The 18,664-nt window shown below is 51.6% G+C and overlaps 1 protein-coding gene across 1 annotated transcript in view; it reads right to left on the bottom strand.

Moving 5' to 3' along the window:
- The window catches only part of MEGF9 (multiple EGF like domains 9), a 46,984-nt gene extending 29,992 nt beyond the window's left edge, over window positions 1–16,992 (bottom strand). Inside the window, exon 1 of the mRNA XM_051807980.1 lies at window positions 16,490–16,992. Within this exon, the coding sequence (XP_051663940.1) occupies window positions 16,490–16,826 (337 nt within the window). The 5' untranslated portion in view covers window positions 16,827–16,992. The remainder of the gene's footprint in view (window positions 1–16,489) is intronic.
- Between the last annotated feature and the right edge of the window lie 1,672 nt (window positions 16,993–18,664).

Genomic DNA, 18,664 nt, shown 5'->3' with positions numbered 1-18,664 from the left:
TCCTGCACTGGGAGATCCCTGTGTCACAGCACAGCTGGGGCACAACACCTGAGGAGCTCCTGTGGATGGGACAAGGCGATGTCAGGAGGAACAGGAGTGGTCCTGGAGTCATTATGATCGAGGTTATAAGGCAGAAAGCTGTGCAGGAGGGATTGCACAGCTGCAACCTAGGAATTATTCATTCCTATATAACAATAAATTTCCATACGCAGACAAACCCTCCGGGTCTCTCACGAAGCAGACTGTGTATAAAGAGGAATGTGGCCCTAAAATGTTTATGGTACAAGAAGCTACAGTAACTTCAAATAGACCAAATACATGCTTGAGGATTAAAACCCCCACAGTTTGAAAAAAAAAAAAAAATGGATCCAAGCCTTTTAATTAATTTAAAAATAGTTTTGTTGGTGTTTTACTTTAGTTGGTTAGATTTTCCCACTAATATTTCCACAAATGTCTGCAACCATATAAATATTCCATGTTTCTGTTTGAAAATCTCCATATTTTTTACCACCCAGAGCGTGACACAGCCAACCCAACTCGGGGTTTAGAGATAAACAGGGTAAAAAGTAACTTTGGCAAATATCTCCCTACCAGAGCACAGCAACCCTGGCAGCCCATACCCTCCTGACAGATGTACTTGTGTGACACCTCTCAGGAAATCAAATTGTTTTGTCAGCAAAATAATTTCGGTCAAAGATCAAGACACCTCACACGGGATGGGGCTGGGAATTTAGTAGCAGATTCCAATTTCAGTATCTATCCACCATGCCCTGGCAGAGAGAGGGATTAAAAAGAGCTGCATGAATAATATGAACCATAATCGTCTGTTGAAGGCTCTGTGTGCTCAGATTCCTACAAAAAGTAATTAAACTCACAAACTTTGCTCGGTGCTTTGGGGAGTTGCAGCTAATGAAGGAACACGTTAATTTGTACAGGAGCTTCCAGGAGCTACAGAGAAAACCCTGAGCAAGAACTGTGCTTCCAACTGTTTGTGTTTGGGCTATAAAGTTGTGCTGCATGAACAACCAGCAAGAAAACAGGGGTTAGGAGACAAGTTGGAAGATGAGCTTGGATGAACAGCCCTTTACCACATCCCAGCTCCCACTGCAGAGTCCTCTGGGTGAGACCTTGGGGAGAACCAGCTCTGACCACCACCTGGTCATAGTTAAACCACACTAGTGATTTCTCCTTGCTTGAATTAACAAATGAAAACTTCCTTGCAAGGAACTCCAGAAAGATGCAGAGTGCAGCCAGGGAAGGAATCACCAGAGACCTGCTCCCTCCACACCTCCTTTTCTAAGATGGTTACAAACTGCAATCAAGAAGGGCAACTCTTGAGCCTCAAAAGCCCAGGTGAAGAATGCAGATGACTCCTTTGCTCCACTAATGAAGCTGGGGTTTGCTTCCCACTCTCTGTCCAAGAGCTTTTTTGCACTAACACAGTATTTGTGGCTGGTTCATCCCACCCCACGCTCCCAGGGCTCCCTCCCAGGGATGCTGCACAGGCAGCAGAGCAGAGAATTTGTCCAGCTTGCAAGGAACTAATCTGCCCAGCTACAGGAGCTGCACATTTGTCTGACACAATTAAGTTGCTTAAATCCAAAATACATTGCTCCGAGGCATGCAGCCTTCCAGAGCCTTCTCCCCTCTGGACCTTGCCTGCAGATACAATAGCTCCTCTTCTCCCAGATCACTGCAATTAACTCCTCATGCTCTCAGGGACAATTTCAGCTTCAGCAGGAATTGCTGTGACTTCCAACCTCTTCCTTCCAGACCACCCTGGGCCGTGCTTGCACTGAGCATCCCCTGAGAGCTCTGTGGGTACAGGTGAGGAGAGCTTGTCACCCCCAGACATTGCTGCCCCAGGTCCTGGCTATGCTCACACTGCCTGTGAGAAAAGGGAATAGCCAAGTTCAGGCTGCTGAAAAGCCATTTTTTACTTAGTACAGAGACCACAGACTAGGTGATAACATCTGCTTCAGCACCACCAGCTGCTGAAACCTGCACCGAAGGGAAGGGAGCTGGTGGGGACTGTGACAGCCTCCATCCCTCCATGCAGGTACATCGTGGCACGAGCTGCAGGGCCTGGATCTCTTGGGAGGTTTCCTAGTGAGGTGGCAAACACACATGGCTGATCTCACTGCAAAATGCAGCTTTTTTTGTTGTGGCAAAGACATAACAACCCAATTTCTTTACACCGCAGTGTGACCAGTTCCTTCACTGATGTATGGAGGGAGCTGCAGCTTTGCCTCACCACTGACCCCAAGCAGAGTTTCCAAAGCTCAGTCCAGCACAGAATGGCTGTGGTAGGAAGTCACTCCTCCCTTCCCTCTCCTTTACAGTAGCCTCTCTTACACTGGGAGGGAAGGCAGAACAAAAGCTGGAGATGCCACAGCGACGGCGCAGGTGTGCAATCAATCCATAATTCAATATAAAAATGCTGGGAAGCACATCCTCCCCCAGCCAGAGGCAGAGGAATGCTCTGCATCTCCTGGAAGCAGCAGATGCTCCTCAGATGGCTGCCATAGGCCCCCAGCTGGCTTTGGGGTACACACAACCTCTGGAGAAGGTCTTCACCTTTTGGGGCAGCACAAGCATCAGGTTCCTCTCTGAGTGAGCAGGAGTGATTTTAGATTGCTCTGATAATTCCCCAAGACAAGAGGTGCATTCAAAAGGGGACTGTGGGCACCCACAAGAAGTGCAGGATGGATCAAAAGAGGGTCACATCACTGCTCAGCACAGGGAAGGGGCCCACCATGCTTGGCACACAGGCAGCAAGAAGCATTTTTACAATTTTTTGTGCCCTTTTTTTTTTTTTAATGAGGAAGAGAAGGCGGACTTGCCTTGGAGGGTTTCAGGCTATTTTTTGTTTAAGCCTGTGGAGAAAATCTGGAATGAAAACTTTCATCAATAACTCCAGCAGGTGCCCAAGGCAGCTCCTTTTAAGCTTCAGCTCCTCCAGCCGAGGAGCAAAGGGACAGTTCCATTAACAAAGGCCCCTTTTATCCACGGTGTTAATAAACACTTACTGAAAGTGTTAATAAAAAGAAGCTTTCCAGAGCCTGAGCTACAACCCCAGTCCATCTCAGCTCACTGCATTTTCAAGCTCAGAGGTTTCACAGGGTTGGAAGGCCCCAACATCACAGGATTCATTCCCAACACACGCTCCTAATTTTTTTTTCCTACTCTAAATAAACATATTTAAATACAGACTTTTATTCATCACAAACAGCAAAATCTTTCTTCCTTTCTCACTCGCTTTAAAGGCCAAGGAGGGGAAGGGAGAGGGACTTGAAGAGAAGAAAACCCTTTGAGAGCCTGCAGCCAGCAAGCCCCGGTTCTCTCACTGCTCCCGAGCTTGGTTCCAAGTTTAATAAAGGTGTTTTGTCTCCTTGCTTAATAAGTGGAATTACCATAGCAGAAAGCCCAGCGGGGGAGAGGGATAGCACGGAGCATGAGTAATCACAACTGGTTTCAGGCAGGTTTTGCCATTTGGGTCCTGTTTCAAGGTTATGATGACATAGCGCTACAGGCTAGTTTGGAGCTACCATAACTCCTGCCAGACAAGGGGTTGTAACTTACAACGTGCTGTAAGCAGGGAGAACTGTTGGGACACAGCAAGGAGAATGTCATCCCAGCTGGGAAGAGAGGTTTCCTGCTCCATAAGTTTTATTCCCTTATTTTATAACGCAGCCTTGTGCTTGCCCTGCTATACTTTGCACAGGACAGCGACGCAGCCACCTCCAGCTCAGGTGATTTAAATTCCCCCTTTGACAACCTGGTTCACACCTTCATCCAGCACCTGCCAAACTGGGTTGCAAATACTGCAGCAAGACAAAATTTTCTGGCAAATCCATGGAGGAGGAGTTGAGCTTTCAAAGAGGGAACTGATATGGGCCAGGACACGTCATGGAAAAAGACACCTGGACAGAGAAAGCTGCCACTTATCACTGGAAACAGGGAACTGCAGCAGATCCAGTATCATCTGCTGAGGACCTGCTGAGGGGGAGCAGCCAGCACGGTGCACCTAAGCTGTACTCCAAACCTTCCTCCAGCAACTGCAGCCATGGCATGAATTTAGGGAGCATAAATTCCCCCCCTGCACACACGGCAGGGGCACAGCCCACACACAGGGGTTGCAGGGCAGCTGCCAGTCCCTGGTTCCCCCTCACCTCTGCTTTGAGCCCCTGAGCCCTGCAGCAGGTGAGTGATCCCAATCAGGGCTGCACATCAGCTTTTCATTCCTCTCTCCTTAGTCACCACACTGCTGCCAACACAGACAGACCCTGTAGCTCCATCCAGCCCCAGCTCCTGCCTCAGCCACAAGGTGTTATCTGTAGTTATTTCTAGCAATAGCTCACCTTTCAAAAGGAAATGTTTCCATTAAACAGCACCACTTCAGCAACCACAAACAAACAGTGACTTCAAGCCCAAGCCAATTCTCTGAAACCTCCACAATAAATACCAGGTCATCCAGCAGAGTACAACAGGCAACAGCCCTGTCCCACAGAACACCCAAATCCTCTTTAAACTGGGAAAACTCTTAAAGGTGTGACAGAAAGGATGGAGGCAGCCAGGCACAAGGGTTTCAGGCACCCTGTGCAGTGCTCACTGTCTCATCCACAGCTTTAGGCACTAAGATGAGACCAAGTCTGAGCCAAGATGCTAAAACCAAACTGGTGATTTCCAGGGTCAGAGTTGAATCCCCCACCATCCCCAAGGGAGAATTACCCACGGTAAAAGCAGCACACTCTGTCTTGGGTTGATAAAACCAAGCCAAAGAGATGCTCAAAACCACAGAGCTTCCTCTGCAGCCTGTGGGCCAGCTAGAAGAGGTTTGTTGACATTTCTATCCTGACCATTTCCCCATTTTTGAGGGCTTCATAATGACTGTTTTGGCATTGCAGGAGGAGGAGTGGTGCCTCCTCTTCCACCAGCTCTGCTGCCAATCAGAAACCCTGCAAAAAGAGGATCTGAGTCCCATCTGCAAAGAGGCATCCAAAATCCTGGTGAACCCAGGGAGCTGCAGGTACCTGACACAGTCCTGAGGCTCTGCTTTCATATGGCAAATAGTGCACCCACTGCTAAATATATTACCTGGTATTACATATATACAGATGGGAGAGTATCAGCTCTAAGGCAAGGACCACCTACCCCACATATACATGACAGTGGACACAAGGGATCCCCAAAGTGGGATCACGAAGTGATGGGTGGAGGAGCAGAGAGAGAAGGGCATCAACTCCCCAGTCCATAAATTTGAATTCACCATCTACACGTCTCCTGGAAAGCTTTTAAGGGGTTTGTAACCAAAAAGTGTAGATAACCACTGCCCCAGACATTCCCTGACACCAAACTGGGGTGCTGGGGGGAAAGGCAGGACTGTCATTCTGTCCATCCCAACCCAGAGCTCGCCTTCTTCTGCAGGGAAGGCAGTACCACCCTTGGAACCCACTGTCCCTTCAGAGACCAGCCCATTTCTTGTTTATTTTTCATTTTAAATGGATTAGACATGTACAAAAGCCTCCCTTGAAAAGAAACAACCAAGATGCAAAAAGGATGGGAAGATCCAACTGCGAGGCGTCAGCACTAATCCACGTCAAAGGGCACGCTGTCAACAACTCACTGTGAACTTCCAGGAGGGAAAAAATGCTCAGAATAAAACAGTTAAGACCAGATAAGCGTTTGTCATTAATTATCTGGAGTCAAACTTGGATTTCTCAACAACACAGCCAAGCCAAAGCAAGCACATTAATAACAGAACATCTCTTACAGGGAGCTACACGCCGGGCGTGCAGCCTGCCCTTGGAGGGAGAAAGGCTGGAGGCAGGTGGAGGCCCTGTTTGCTTTTCCCCGATAACAGGTATTTAGTTCTCGACGTCACTTCGCTTTATCGTAGCCTGAAACCCGGCCGAGCAGCCCGGCTCCACCCCCCCATCTGCTCCCTGTGCCAGCTGGCCCCGTGGCTGAGGGGATGCTGGGCAAGCCACGGCCAAGCCACACAGCCCACCAGCTCCCCAGACCCATATGGGGACACCCACCCTGCCCAGAAACTGGGGGGGCACTGCCGGAAAACCCCACAGGACAGATCCTAACACGACACAGCTGTTCAGGGGAGGGGAGTGCCGGGAGCTGGGATGGCTGCGCTGGCATCCAAGTCAACTGGGGAGCTGAAAAACAAGGCAAATCCCCCCAAAATCCTTCCTCGAGTACTGGGAGCAGTAGGAATAAAAAAAAAAAAAACAAACAAGTGGCCTTGGCAGGGAAGGGCAGAGCATGAGCTGGGGAGGCTCCGAAGGCATCGCCTGTGTTGGCAGCAGGTGAGCAAACACCCAGCCCAGGCAGGAGCCGACAGGTCGCTGTGCTCCACTTCAGTTCCAACAACCCTTTAGCTCTGACAAACAACCTGGAGCAGATCCTCTGCATTCTCAGGATACCCTGGGGTCCTCACTGCATCCCAGCCCAGCTCCCCACAGCCCTCAGGCTGCAGTCTGGGTGGGAAGGAGAGCATGGGAATGCCCCCACTTCACCTCACCCAGCTGTGCTGTTACGAAAGGCTCCGGGTCCTTTCGCCATCCAGCAACACTCCAAACAAAAGGCACCTCAAAGGTTGGGTGCCTCTGCCCCATTACTCACACATCTGCCATCGAGGCATGTTTTGGGGAGGCAGTTTGGTTTGTAGGAGCCACATCCAAAAATCCTGCCCGTTCCCTCAGCGCCCAACATCCCTCCTGATTTTGACCCCACATAACTGCTCAGGTAAGCATGTCTCTATTTTAGGGCAGAGAAAGAACATCCTAAAAACTAGTTTCTAACATTTGCTTTGTTCCAGGTGATAAAAGACATGAGTTTTAGCAAGCAGAATATATATATATATTACAATATATATGTATATCTATGTATCTTTTTTTGAAATAGAGGGAAGAAGGAAAATGGAACCATTGAAGTTTTCATGGCCCAAGGACCTTTGAAAAATCTGGAGGGAAAGAACAGAACATCAAGTTTAAACCGTTTTCAATGGAAAAGCCCATTAAAGCAAACAGGCTCTTTTGCAGAAAGATACATATTTTGCTGATTTTGACAAAAAGGCCTGTTCAGAGGAAGGGGAAAAAAAGCTTTCATTTAAATGTTTTCAACTAGCATCGCTTTGCACCTTTCCATTGCTGCTCATGAAAGCATCCTCACAAACCTGTTACTGCTGGAACATGGTGTGCCCAGGGAGAAGGGTGGTGCAGGCAGGGGTTTGGAGACAACCCTTGCCTGTACCATGGAAATGAGCAGGTATTATAAAAGGCAGAGGGGAAAAAATACGTATTTAAAAAAATAATCAACTTCCTCCCCTCAATTTTGCCCCTAGGGAGGGGGAAATGCTGATCCTCCAGCTCACAGATGGTTCTTCTGAAACAACCTCCCGCTTTCCACCCCGTTGGCCACGTCTGGTGATGGGGAAGGATTTGGGAGGAGGGATGAAGGACATCAGGTTCTCCTCGACGTCAGTAGCAGCAGCACTGCACATGCTGTGCATGCTGTGGGATGCACCACGGGATGTGGTGGGTATTTCCTGGGATGAAACATCACCTTTGCCCTCCGATCCCTCCCCAGCCACGACCACAAAGGAGGAAGCTGTGGGTCAAGCACACACCTCCCTGGCAATTAAAATCATCTTCTTAATATCCCCCAGTCCCAGCCATCCTGTGACAGGCCACAGAAAATATTAATTACACCCTTTCCCATTCAGACCAGTTTCTTTCTCATTCAGGTGTTGCTGGACCTGAGTCAGAGCCAAGCTGGCATTCAGCAATTGCCCACAAGGGAAGATGGAGCATCACCTGAAAGGTTGTTGTTCCCCCTTGTATCTCCCTTGAAACTTCACACAACTGCACACACAGCAATGAATTTAGAGTAATGCCACCAATGAAATGCACAAATTAATAGCAATAAAGTGTAAGTGCTCCACGTGGCTGCAGCAGAGCCGTGCTGGGGAAAACGACCTGTGAAGGCTCAAAAACCAGCACACGATGAGACCACTGGGAGACAAAAAAAAGAAAAAAAAAAGGCAACAAAACAAACAGTCCATTTCAATCTCTTTTTCATAAAGAGCCAAAATGAACCCGGGAACACATCAGAGAATAATCATTTAGCACAGATCAAACAGGAGAACTAGCATATTAAAAATACATGCAGCATTAATCAGCTACGCAGAGTTATGTGCCATCATTTCCATAAATAATACAGGATCAAAGCAGCCCAAGCAGCACTATCAGTTAATATAGTCAGCCAGTCAGTCAAAATAGAGTAAAGCTGCCTGAAAACTGTGGCTGTATCATTTGCCAGGAATAAAGCAGATTCATCTGAGAAGTGGCACGACCAGTTAAACGGGTAAAGGTTACCAACAGCCTCCTCGTCACAGGGAGGTGATGCCACAAAGGAAAGAAAAAAAAAAAGAAGGAATTAAGGGTTAATGCAGCTTCAAAAAGTTATTTTAAAACAACGAGCTTGGGGAATATCAATATATCTTGTATAATGGTAACCCCACAAAGAGCCAAGGTGTGGGGGAAAGGTGGGAGGACCAATCCTGCTGGGAGCATCCCCAGTGGCTGGAGCAGGGGTGAGCCATGGGGTGCAGCCTACCCAGAGCCCCAGCCCAGGGGCAGGGCAGTGCCAAGGGGCTTCCCCCTTTGCCCAGGAGAAATCTCCCTGCTGCAGAAACCATCCGTCCTGCTCAGGGTGAAGGCTCAGCACCAATGGCCTTTAAACATCCACCCATCCATGCATAGAAAATGCCTGTGTCATTAAGCCTTTTGCTGAAAGGCTGCAGAGCCATTTAGCTGCCTGATTTTTAAAACAGGCATGTGGAGCAGCTCGAGCTATAAATAGCAGGGATGGTTGCCTCGTCATGTGTCTGGGGGCTTATTTATAAGGACAGGGGGCAACTGAATTAAAAATGGTTAAAAAAAAAAAGGCATCTTGGACTTCTCTGCTTGAAGTCCAAGATGCCAGGAGGGAAAAAAAAAAAACCTTTTGAGGGTTTTTTTTGCCTTTTTTTCTTTTTCCACGCGCAAAGCAAATGCCCATTGCTCATGCTCAGACTCTGAATCAGTCACATTTACAAGGCAAATTGTAATTCATACAGCAGGTGTTCAGAAATAAAAAAAAAAAAAAATCCTCCTTTAAGCAGCACAAGACCGAACTAAGGCTTTGCATTAGTTCATGCAGCTCCGGGGAAGCGCCTCATTCACTGAAATAGGACCCGTGTGTGTGAAGCAGGAGCAGAGATCTCAAAAATCTGTTCCAGAGGGGGAGGAATAAAAGCCCTAAAGGGTTGGAGCAGAGCTGCTGCCAAATAGGAGGGCTGGCAGCCTGCGTGGCATCAGGACCCTGCTGCATTTCGGGTGACGAAGGGTGATAGGAATTTTGCATGGGAAGATCCGGGATGAGCATCAGCCAGAGGAGGAATTCAGCCTCCAACAAAAGAGCCGCTTTGGGCAGCTCAAATGGTCCCCAGGCGATTAGTGGCCCGGCAGAGTGTTTGGAGGGTCTATTCTTCGCAGGCAGCAAGGCGCAATCCCGGGAAACCACGTGGATCCAGCATCCCCCTCTCTGTTCCCTGCCTTTATTAAATCGCCGGAGAAAACAAGGGGAGACAGCCAAGCTGCTCCCAGCCCTTCAGCGCCAGGACACCAGCCAGCTGGGATGCAGGAAAAGCTGGACCACTTTTCCAGCATCCCTTACTGTGAAGAATCAGGGAGAAGAGCCATGGGGGAACAAGTGACCCCATCAGATGAGGTGACAGCCTCCACCGCTTCTCCAGGAGCCAAGACCAGCACCACTGGGGAGTTTCCTAGTGAATAAGGGGGAAAAATGTTCTGCCAGACAAATGAGGTTCAATTATTCCAAGTCCAGAATATCTTGTTAGAAATGCTTCCAGACTGACAAGCTTTAATCCAATAAAAGACCCTTCCAGACAAGCCCTGCTGGGATTTTGGGAGCGTTTTCCCCCTGGCAGGGACCCAGAATCCCCCAACCCCACACTGGGGATGGATTTAGCCCTAAGCACAACAAGCACATCAATCTTACAGGACAGCCTCGAGGCACAGGACCCTCGACCTTACTGGAAGCTTAAGCAGAAGCAAAGCAAGAACAACCATTTAATTTCAGTCTGGCCGAACCCAAAAGTCAAATTAAAAAAAAATAGCAAATAATTTCCTGTGAACCAGAAATCTGGTTTTTAGGCAGTTTAATGAGACTGAATTGCAACTGGTTCTGTTCTCCTGTGGTGGTGGAGACACAGGACCCCCCAGGGCAGGGCAGATGGCTGGATTGCAATCTAGCCCTTAGCTCATAAAACATATTAATATCCCCAACCAATTATAAAGTGCCAGACTCAGTCCCTCTGGCCCCTACTCCCACTGAGCAATGCCTCGCTGCACAAGGCAGCCCTGTTGAGCTCAGACATGCAGCACCTGCCAGGGCAACAAAGCCTGTGGCTTTCCAGGACCTCTGAAGCAAGTCTGAGCCCTTGCTCCATCCTTTGAGATCTCAGAGCTTGATGAAGTCTCAGGTGCAGTCAAGGTGCTGAGCAACAACCTAGCTCCTCAACAGGACTTTTTTCATTTTATTTTATAAGTGCTTGCCAGAGGTAAAGCAGACGGAGCCTTCCCATCCAGACAGACGGCTGGAAGAGAAATCCCTGCCTTCAGCACCCGGCCTTGGCATGAGTTCATTCCTAACACTGGCAGATGCATCACACCACCAAGATCCTGGAAGCACCAGTGAGCACCTCGGATGCACAGCAGCGCTTCCTGACAGTCAGCTGGTGTCAGCTCCACAAATGTTGGTGGCACACAGTGCCCCAGCCCTGGGTATTTATAGGCCACGGGCTCTCATCAAAAACCTCTGAAATCTTTCCCCTGACTTCAGCAGACTCGCATCCGGGCCCTCTGCTCCTCAGGGACAGTTTGTTCTGTGCTTCCCTGCCCACAGCCACGGGGTGTGGGATGTCCTGGATGTCCCTGTCCTCATGCTGCTCACTCACAGGCAGCTGGTGAGGACAGACTTGGGGACAGGCTCGATGCCCACCATTACCCAGCTGGGCAGATCCCGGGATGCTGCAGCCACCTCCAAGGCTGCACTGGAGCAGCACAAGGACCATGGTCCCCTCCAGGATGGGGTTGTTCACCCTCTGAGGTTACAACTTGGTGTAGCCCACAAGATGAGCTCTGCTGCCAGCCCAGCACCATCACTCCATAACCACAGTGGTCCTGTCCCCCCCGGCACAGGCAGGCAGTCGGCAGGATGGAGGCCAAGGTGCCTCTCTGGGAACAGGCAGCCCCAGGAGGATGCTCCAAGGACAAAACCAGCCATGGACCAGGAAGCTCATCTCACACTTGGCCACACATTTCCCGGCTGTTTGGACAGACACAACCTTTGCACTCCATGCAAACCCCAGTCAGTGTCACAAGAGTCCCCCTGGTCACAACTCCAGCACTGCCCTGACTGTCCCAGCCACCCTCACAGAGCCCAAAGGACCAGCAAAGGCACTGGGACATCTCCTGCCCACCACACAGCTTCAGACAAACCACTTTATTCCATGCTCCAGCACCTTTGCCTCCCCACAGGCTGGTGTTCGGGTATTACCAAGAGCAGCCAGATAAATACCATCACCACACACTGCCAGTGCCATTTTACAGATGGCATTTTCCAAGTGGCAACTCAGGGATATGATGTCTGAATCTCAGCTATCATTTAAAATAAAATTAAAAAAAAAAAGCAAAACCCCAGCAGAGAGAAGATAACAAACAAGACCTTGGTTGTTCTGTAGATCCTCCCCAAAATATCCTGATATTCACGAGCATCGCTAAGTCCCAGAATCTCAAAATCTTGAGTCAGGACAGTTGGATGCATCTGATACAAGAATGACTCAGATGGGAGCGTGGAGGCAAGGAGTGACATTTTCTGCTGTGGGCAACATCCCTTTATTTTAAGCTCAAAGCTACAAACCTCACAATTTATTACTTGATTGAAGAAAGCCGCTGCTCTCTGCCCTGGCTGCTCCCATACTCATCCCAAGGAACAAGAACCATCCTCTTTATCCTCAGCCTTCACATCCTTAACTTCATTTCCATTTCTTTAAATAAATTTAAATCCTGCTGACACCTTGAATACAAGTTATCTCAGTAAACACATTGAACACAATCCCAAGCCCTCAAATGAGGAAAGCTTAAGCTGCCTTCCCAAGCAATGAGCAGGAGGAAAGCTCCAGCTCATCCCTCTGGCTCCCTCAGATTGTCTCCCACAGGGTCAGAGGCAGACCAGGAGCATTCAGGTAGGTATCTGCATGAACCCATACAGGGGTGGGAAGACCTCTACCAAAGGGTGTAATGGCTCAATGGGAAGAGGGAAAGAGTCATCCAGAGCTACAAAAGGGACCAGCACTGGCACAATGTCCTGAAACTGCCCTTCAGCAAGCTGGTTGTTTCTGTCCTACCAGGATTTGAGAGCTCCCAACCCCTCGAGGAACACAGCCCCAGCATGGCAGGGTCTGGCTGCTGATGGCTCCATGGCTTGGACCAAAGTCTTTTCCCCACAACAATACTGCTGGTGCTGCAGGAACTCCCCCTATACCTGTCCCCCTATACCTTGTGCAAACATGGGGTGCACAGTCCTGTGCCTGCACAAAAGTCAAACCCTCCAGCTCTCCAGCTGGATGATGAAGAGCTGAAGCCAGCACTCCCCAGTCCCCTCCTCGCCCCAACACCTCCCCTGCCCCCAGACAGTCACCCAGGTCACCCCCAACGCCCCCGAGGATTTGCCAGGCTCCTCTTTACACGCTAAACCCATCAGCTAATCCCACCCAAAGCCACAGCCTCCACCCATTGAGGGGGCTCTGGCTGCACCCCCTCCTTCTGAGCTGCAGCACCTCAGCAAGAGGTGGCCCCATGCCAGAGGCTGGAGACCCATCAGACATCACTGCACACCCTGACTCAGCTTTCACACATTTCCGTAGCAAATGTGACACCTTCCCGTGGTTTAACTGCTCTGAGCCACCGGGCCATCTGCATTTCCTGCCCTGTGGCTGCAGCAGAAACTGCTCATTGTCCCCTCCTATGAGGTTCAGAGGTGAGGAGTCAGACCCAGCATCATTTCTGAGAGCTGGTGACCCTGCAAGGCAGGTGGAGCACAACAGAAACCGCGGGGAGGAAAGAAGGCAACAGCTTTTGGGATCTGAAACATTTTGTACAGTCTAAAGATGCCTAAACCCAAGGTTTGGGTGCAACTCCTGTGCTGACCCAGGCTGTGAAAGGAGGTTTGGGCTTTTCAGCCCACTCGTCTGCTGTGCATGGGGCTGGAAAAAAAGAGTCAGAACAAAACGTCCTTCAAGGAGACCCACAGTGCTCAACACCACCCTACAGGAACGGGTGGAATAGAGCAGTTCTGTTCTTAATGGAGGCAAAGTCCAACCAGAACCACACTGGCCACAGCAGCCACATCTCTGCTCCAAAACAAGCACCCACCCAACAGCCATCCCCAAAACAGCTTCCCCAGCAAAGCTCCAGCTTCTGCTTGAAACGAGACTGCTGTGGATAAAAGGAAGAGGCAGAGTCTCCCTGGCGGGTGTAGCAGGCTTTGGTGATAAGGCAGGGGATACTTCTAAGCTTGTCTCCACAAACACGGGGATTAGCAATTTACTTCTCTTAAAAACAAAATCCGGGATTTTAACATGATCACAGGCTTGGAAAGAAAAATAAACATCATGAAACTGGGAAAGGGAAGAAGAGAAGGAGAGTGGAGCAAACAGGCAGCTCAGTGAAAGCTGAAGTGCTTCTTAAATAGGAATGAGAAATGCATTGAAGTCAGACTTGAAGTCTTGGTAGTGCTGAACAACACTGACTGTGAGGACTCACACCCATTTCTTATCAGTGATAACACCATGGGCATTAAGGGAAGCCTTTCTAATGATGTGCATGAGAAAAGACCCATTTGTTTCATGCAACAGAGCATATAATGCATTAATTATCTACTGAATTGGAAAAGTAATGTTGAAAACGTGCTTGCATTAAAGGTAAAGAAGGGTTTCAGATAAACCCATTATGTTCACTGGCTTTGCTATACCTTCAGTGCTTAATGCCCTTTCAGAGCAAACCTCTGCACAGGACTCCAGTGTCACAGCAGTCATGGCAGCACAGAAAAGCCCCATAAAACCCACAGAGACCAGCTCCCACACAGATCCCAGCCATACCACCCACCCATGGCACCTCCACAGGCTCCCACATCACACAGGGGGATGCTGCCAAGCCATCTCCTCCCTCCACTGCCTCATCCCCCCACAGATGCCCTAAACTCCACCCAGCCCACGAGCACACCAGCAATCCTTCATCAGTCAGGGCTAATCTCAACCTGTCACACTCAGGACTTACAAACTGGGCTGTTGGAGAAGACATAATCTGCCCGTGTGTTCCTACCCTGGCCAGCACTGCAGAGTAAAGGCACCAGAGAGCAATTCTGAGATCAAGTGGCTGTAGCCAGTAATAATTAGCACTTTAAAACTTCAAAGGGTGATGCTGGCCTCCACAACCCGAGCTCAGCACACCCAGGGCTGGTAGGGAGGAATGCTCATCCTCAGTGCTCCCGTTTCCCAAGGGAGAACTGAAACACAGGGCTGAGGGTGCCCATGGCAGCATGAGGAACAGACACAAAATCCCCCCCAGCTTGCATCCCTGACAGCTTCTATGGGAGAAGACAAAGGATGTTATGTGAGCATCCCACATGGGCATCTGGGAGCATCCCAAGCCACTGCTAAACCAGTGGCCTCCTGCCTTGCAATAGTTGCACTTGTCACTTGGCCCATATGAGAGTGATGCTCTTAATAAACCCATTGGAGCCCAGGGGTGGGAGAGACGATGCCACCTGATACTGATGGAAACAAACACAACACAGGAGGTCAGAGGGGGAAATGTGCTCCAGGAAGCTTGGGGTGGGTACGTGCATCCCCCTGGTTGGTACCCAGAGGGTCACACTGCGCTGCACATGCCAGTGAGTTGTTCAGTTGACTCAGTTTGATCGTGGCACAACAGAGGAAACTGCTTCTGCTTTAAGAGCACTCAACCCATCCTACCTTTATCAGAAACTCCTAATCTTAAGCCATTCTGTTTCTTCCAGAAAAAGCAAAGACAGAAACCTCAATGGAAAAAAAAAAGGAATTAAAGGCTGAAAACAAACAACTCCAGATCTTCAGCTGATTTTGTTTCTAGCCAAATAAAACAAGTTGATTAAACCACTTGTTCAGACTGCTAGAGCTACCAGAAGAGCAGAATGCATCCCTCTCACATCAGAGGAAGCTCAACGCACTTAAACCAAACATATTCCAGGAGAAGAGAAAAAATAAATACAAAATAGGAAAGGATCAGCACTATAGTACTTGCATGTGTCTGAACACAAAGCTTTGGAAATGCAGAGCGAAGCCAAGTTCTCTGCTAAAGTAAGTGAACAAAGCTCCATACAAGGACTCCAGCAGAGTTTTGTCTGCTTAATCTATAGGTAAACTGCAGTCTCAGCTTTGAAGAGCATCAGTGTTTCCATCTCCCTGGGAGTGACCAGCGCTGTCAGTGCCCGACACCCAGCGAGAGCTTGACCTGAGAGCTCAGCCCTCCCATCCACCCCTTACCTCTACCCTCCTCACACTCTTCATTGATAATTTATTCCCATTTATTCCCATTGTCACAGCACCTTCCTCAGCTCTGCACAAGCCCCGGAACACAACAGGGTCAGGATGAGACCTATTGAGATGCATTTCTCCCAGCACAGAAGAACCAATGGATCTTTCCTGCCCTCACACGCCCATCAGGTACCACGGGAGTGTGGGGTTTGAGCTGCAAACATACCTTCTGGCACAGGTAAGAACAAGGGCTCCAGCGACACCAAGTCATCGCTAACCCCGCTCTCCCCGCTGCCGGCACGTGGAGGTGGGACACCGGGAAGCCTTCATGCTCACAGAGCTACTTGACCTCCAAGATCCCACCGGGGGATGCTCAAGGCCAGCACCCACCTTGTTGGGCACTGCCCCGATACAACGGTGATGGCAAGGACGTGTCTTCACCTCCTCCACGGGGAGCACAATGCACAGCGGGGACCGCTGCCGCGAAGGATGCTTTGGGTAGTCTGGACCAGCACCTGCCCCGCTGCTCCCCCAAAACCACCAGTGACACCTGTAACGCCCTCGGCACGGGAGGGGCATGACACACCTGCCCTGCCAGACCCCATCCCGGGGTCGGTACCCCCGCACCCAGCCCCAAGGTGGGGAGGGTGTGCCGGGCACACGGGGCTGAGATGCTCCGAGGGTCCCACCCCGCGGGGGTCGCTGCAGCCGGAGGGGCCCGGGGAGCCGCCGCCCCGTCCCCGGCCGCGCCTTTGTCCGCCCGGCGGAGGATGGGGAGCAGCCCCGTCCCGCTGACACCCCCCGCCCCGCCACGGACACGCGTGGGCCGCTCACCTGCGGGGCCGCTGCCCGCCGCCTCCTCCTCCTCCTCCTCCTCCTCCTCCTTCTCTTCTTCCTCCTCCGCCACCGCCTCCTCCTCCTCCTCCTCCCGCACCTCCTCCGCGGGCGGCGGCGGCGGCGGCGAGGGGCTGCCCCGGGCGGGCGCGGCGGCGGTGCCTCGGGGCCGTGCGGGCGGCAGCGTGCCCGGGCTGCTCTCAGCGGGGCCGCCGCTGCCGCTGCCGGGCTCCGAGGGCGGCGCGGCGCTGGAAGGCGGCAGCGCGGAGGCGGCGGCGGCGGCCAGGAGGGCGGCGAGGCACAGCAGGGCGAGCGCGGTGCTCGGCCGGCGCCTCATGGTGCGGCGCGGGGCTCCGCCATCCACTCATTCATTTGACGCGGGCGGGGGCCGGGGGAGCAGCGGCGGCGGCGCCGGGAGCGGCGGCGGCTCCTCCCGCCGCCTTAGCCGGCCATGCCCCGCCGCGCCCGCTCCCAGCGCCCCTCCGGCGGCTCCCGCCGCGCCGCGCCCCGGCTGACAGCGCCCGCCCCGCCCCCGCGCCGCTCCAGCCAATCGGCGCCGCGCCCGCCCTAACTGACGGCTACGATGCTCCAATCAGAGGGCGGAGGGGGCGGGGAGAGGGGCGGGGCGAGGAGGGGAGGGGGCGGCATTGTGAGGGCGGAGGGGGCGCGGAGCGGGACCCGCTCAGAGCCCCCGCCGGGCGCGGGGAGCGGGGGCGGCAGCACACCTTCCTTTCTTATGCCTGTATATATACATGTATATACACGCTCTATTTTAAAACATATACGTTTTTAATTTTTTTAAAATTTTTCTGATTTTTAATTTTTATTTTTTTAAATTTTTTATTTTTTAAGGTATTTTTATTCACTTGCAAAGATATCCTATTAAAAAAAATTAAATTTCCCCTCCCGCCTCAGTTTTGGAAGGCAGCGGAGAAGGCGCCGGGGACACAAAGCGTGTTGCCGGCAAGCAAGGTCCATCCCAGCCTGAGCGATGCTCCGCGCCCCTGGATGCTCCAGGTCCCTGGACGGCTCCAGCGGGTCGCGGGGTGTCACCGCCCCTCTCGGCAGGACTCCCCCCGCAGCCACCTGCATCCATCTCCCCCCGCCCGCCTCCCCCATCTCCAGGCCTGCGGTTGTGCCGTTCCCCTTTGTGCTGCTCATCGCCGGGGCTGGAGCTGTTCCTCACCCAGCAGGGGATGGATCAGCCATAAGGACAATGACACCTGGGGAACCCCCCAGGGCTCCCCCCCCCGCCCCGTGGTCCTGCTGGGGCTGACACCGGCAGTGACCTTGGTCGAATCCCCCGGTCCCGGAGGAGCGATCGGCAGCGCGGCGGGGGGAGGAAGCACAGTGACACAGATATTAATTATTTATGGGACCCAACTGGGTGATCGCTGGTTCACGCGTGCTGGAGCAGGAGGCAGGAGTGCGCTGCCAGCCCTGCGCGGTAGGAAAACGCTGCTCTGATCAACACAAAGGCACGTGGCTGCACGCCGGGATGTGCTGGAGCAGCTGGGTGGGCCAGCAGGAGCGGGATGGGCAGCAGCGTCCCTGCACATCCCGCCGTGGGAAGGTTCAGAGCACTGGGGGCTTGGTGGCTCTTGGCTGCCCAGCCCTGCCCTGCAGGTGTGTGGCACTGCCAGGGGAGTGTTTGCATCATCTCTCGTTCCTGCAGGAACCAGTGGATGCTGACAAGTGTCTCTCTGGAATTAGACAGCCCCACCTTCACCCACCACATGATCTAGGCTGCCAGTCCTTCTCCAGCACAATATTTAGGGGTTGTCTACAAGGGAAACGCTGCCCAGCATAGCTGCTGTGGGATAATTATTCTGCAATCACTCACTGCTCTTTCCCCATACCCATCCCCTTCTCAGAAATAAATGGGACTTTATTCCTGCATAATAATATAATTATTATTCCCCGGCAGCTCTGCTGTGCCATTTCCCCCACGGAGACAAACCCTTCTGAGATCTGCTTTTCATAATCGCCGTCAGCCTGTCGCTCCCCACGGGACCAGAGGGTCCCTCTGATCAGTGGGAATACAGCTGGCAGGGAGGCAGGAGGGTTTGCTGATCAAGTGCCTCCTCCAGCACTTCACACAAGGTTATTGTCTGTGGAAATGGGAAGAAGGAGCCAAGCAGAGGAACGATTAAGGAAAGAGTTGTCTGGAACAAA

The sequence above is a fragment of the Manacus candei genome, unplaced genomic scaffold (genome assembly GCF_025592945.1).
Source record: "Manacus candei isolate 608988 ecotype Guabito, Panama unplaced genomic scaffold, ASM2559294v1 h1tg000071l, whole genome shotgun sequence".
Taxonomy (NCBI): Eukaryota; Metazoa; Chordata; class Aves; order Passeriformes; family Pipridae; genus Manacus; species Manacus candei.
Note: the sequence above shows the minus strand (reverse complement) of the source record. Positions and strands in the feature narration are given on the sequence as shown.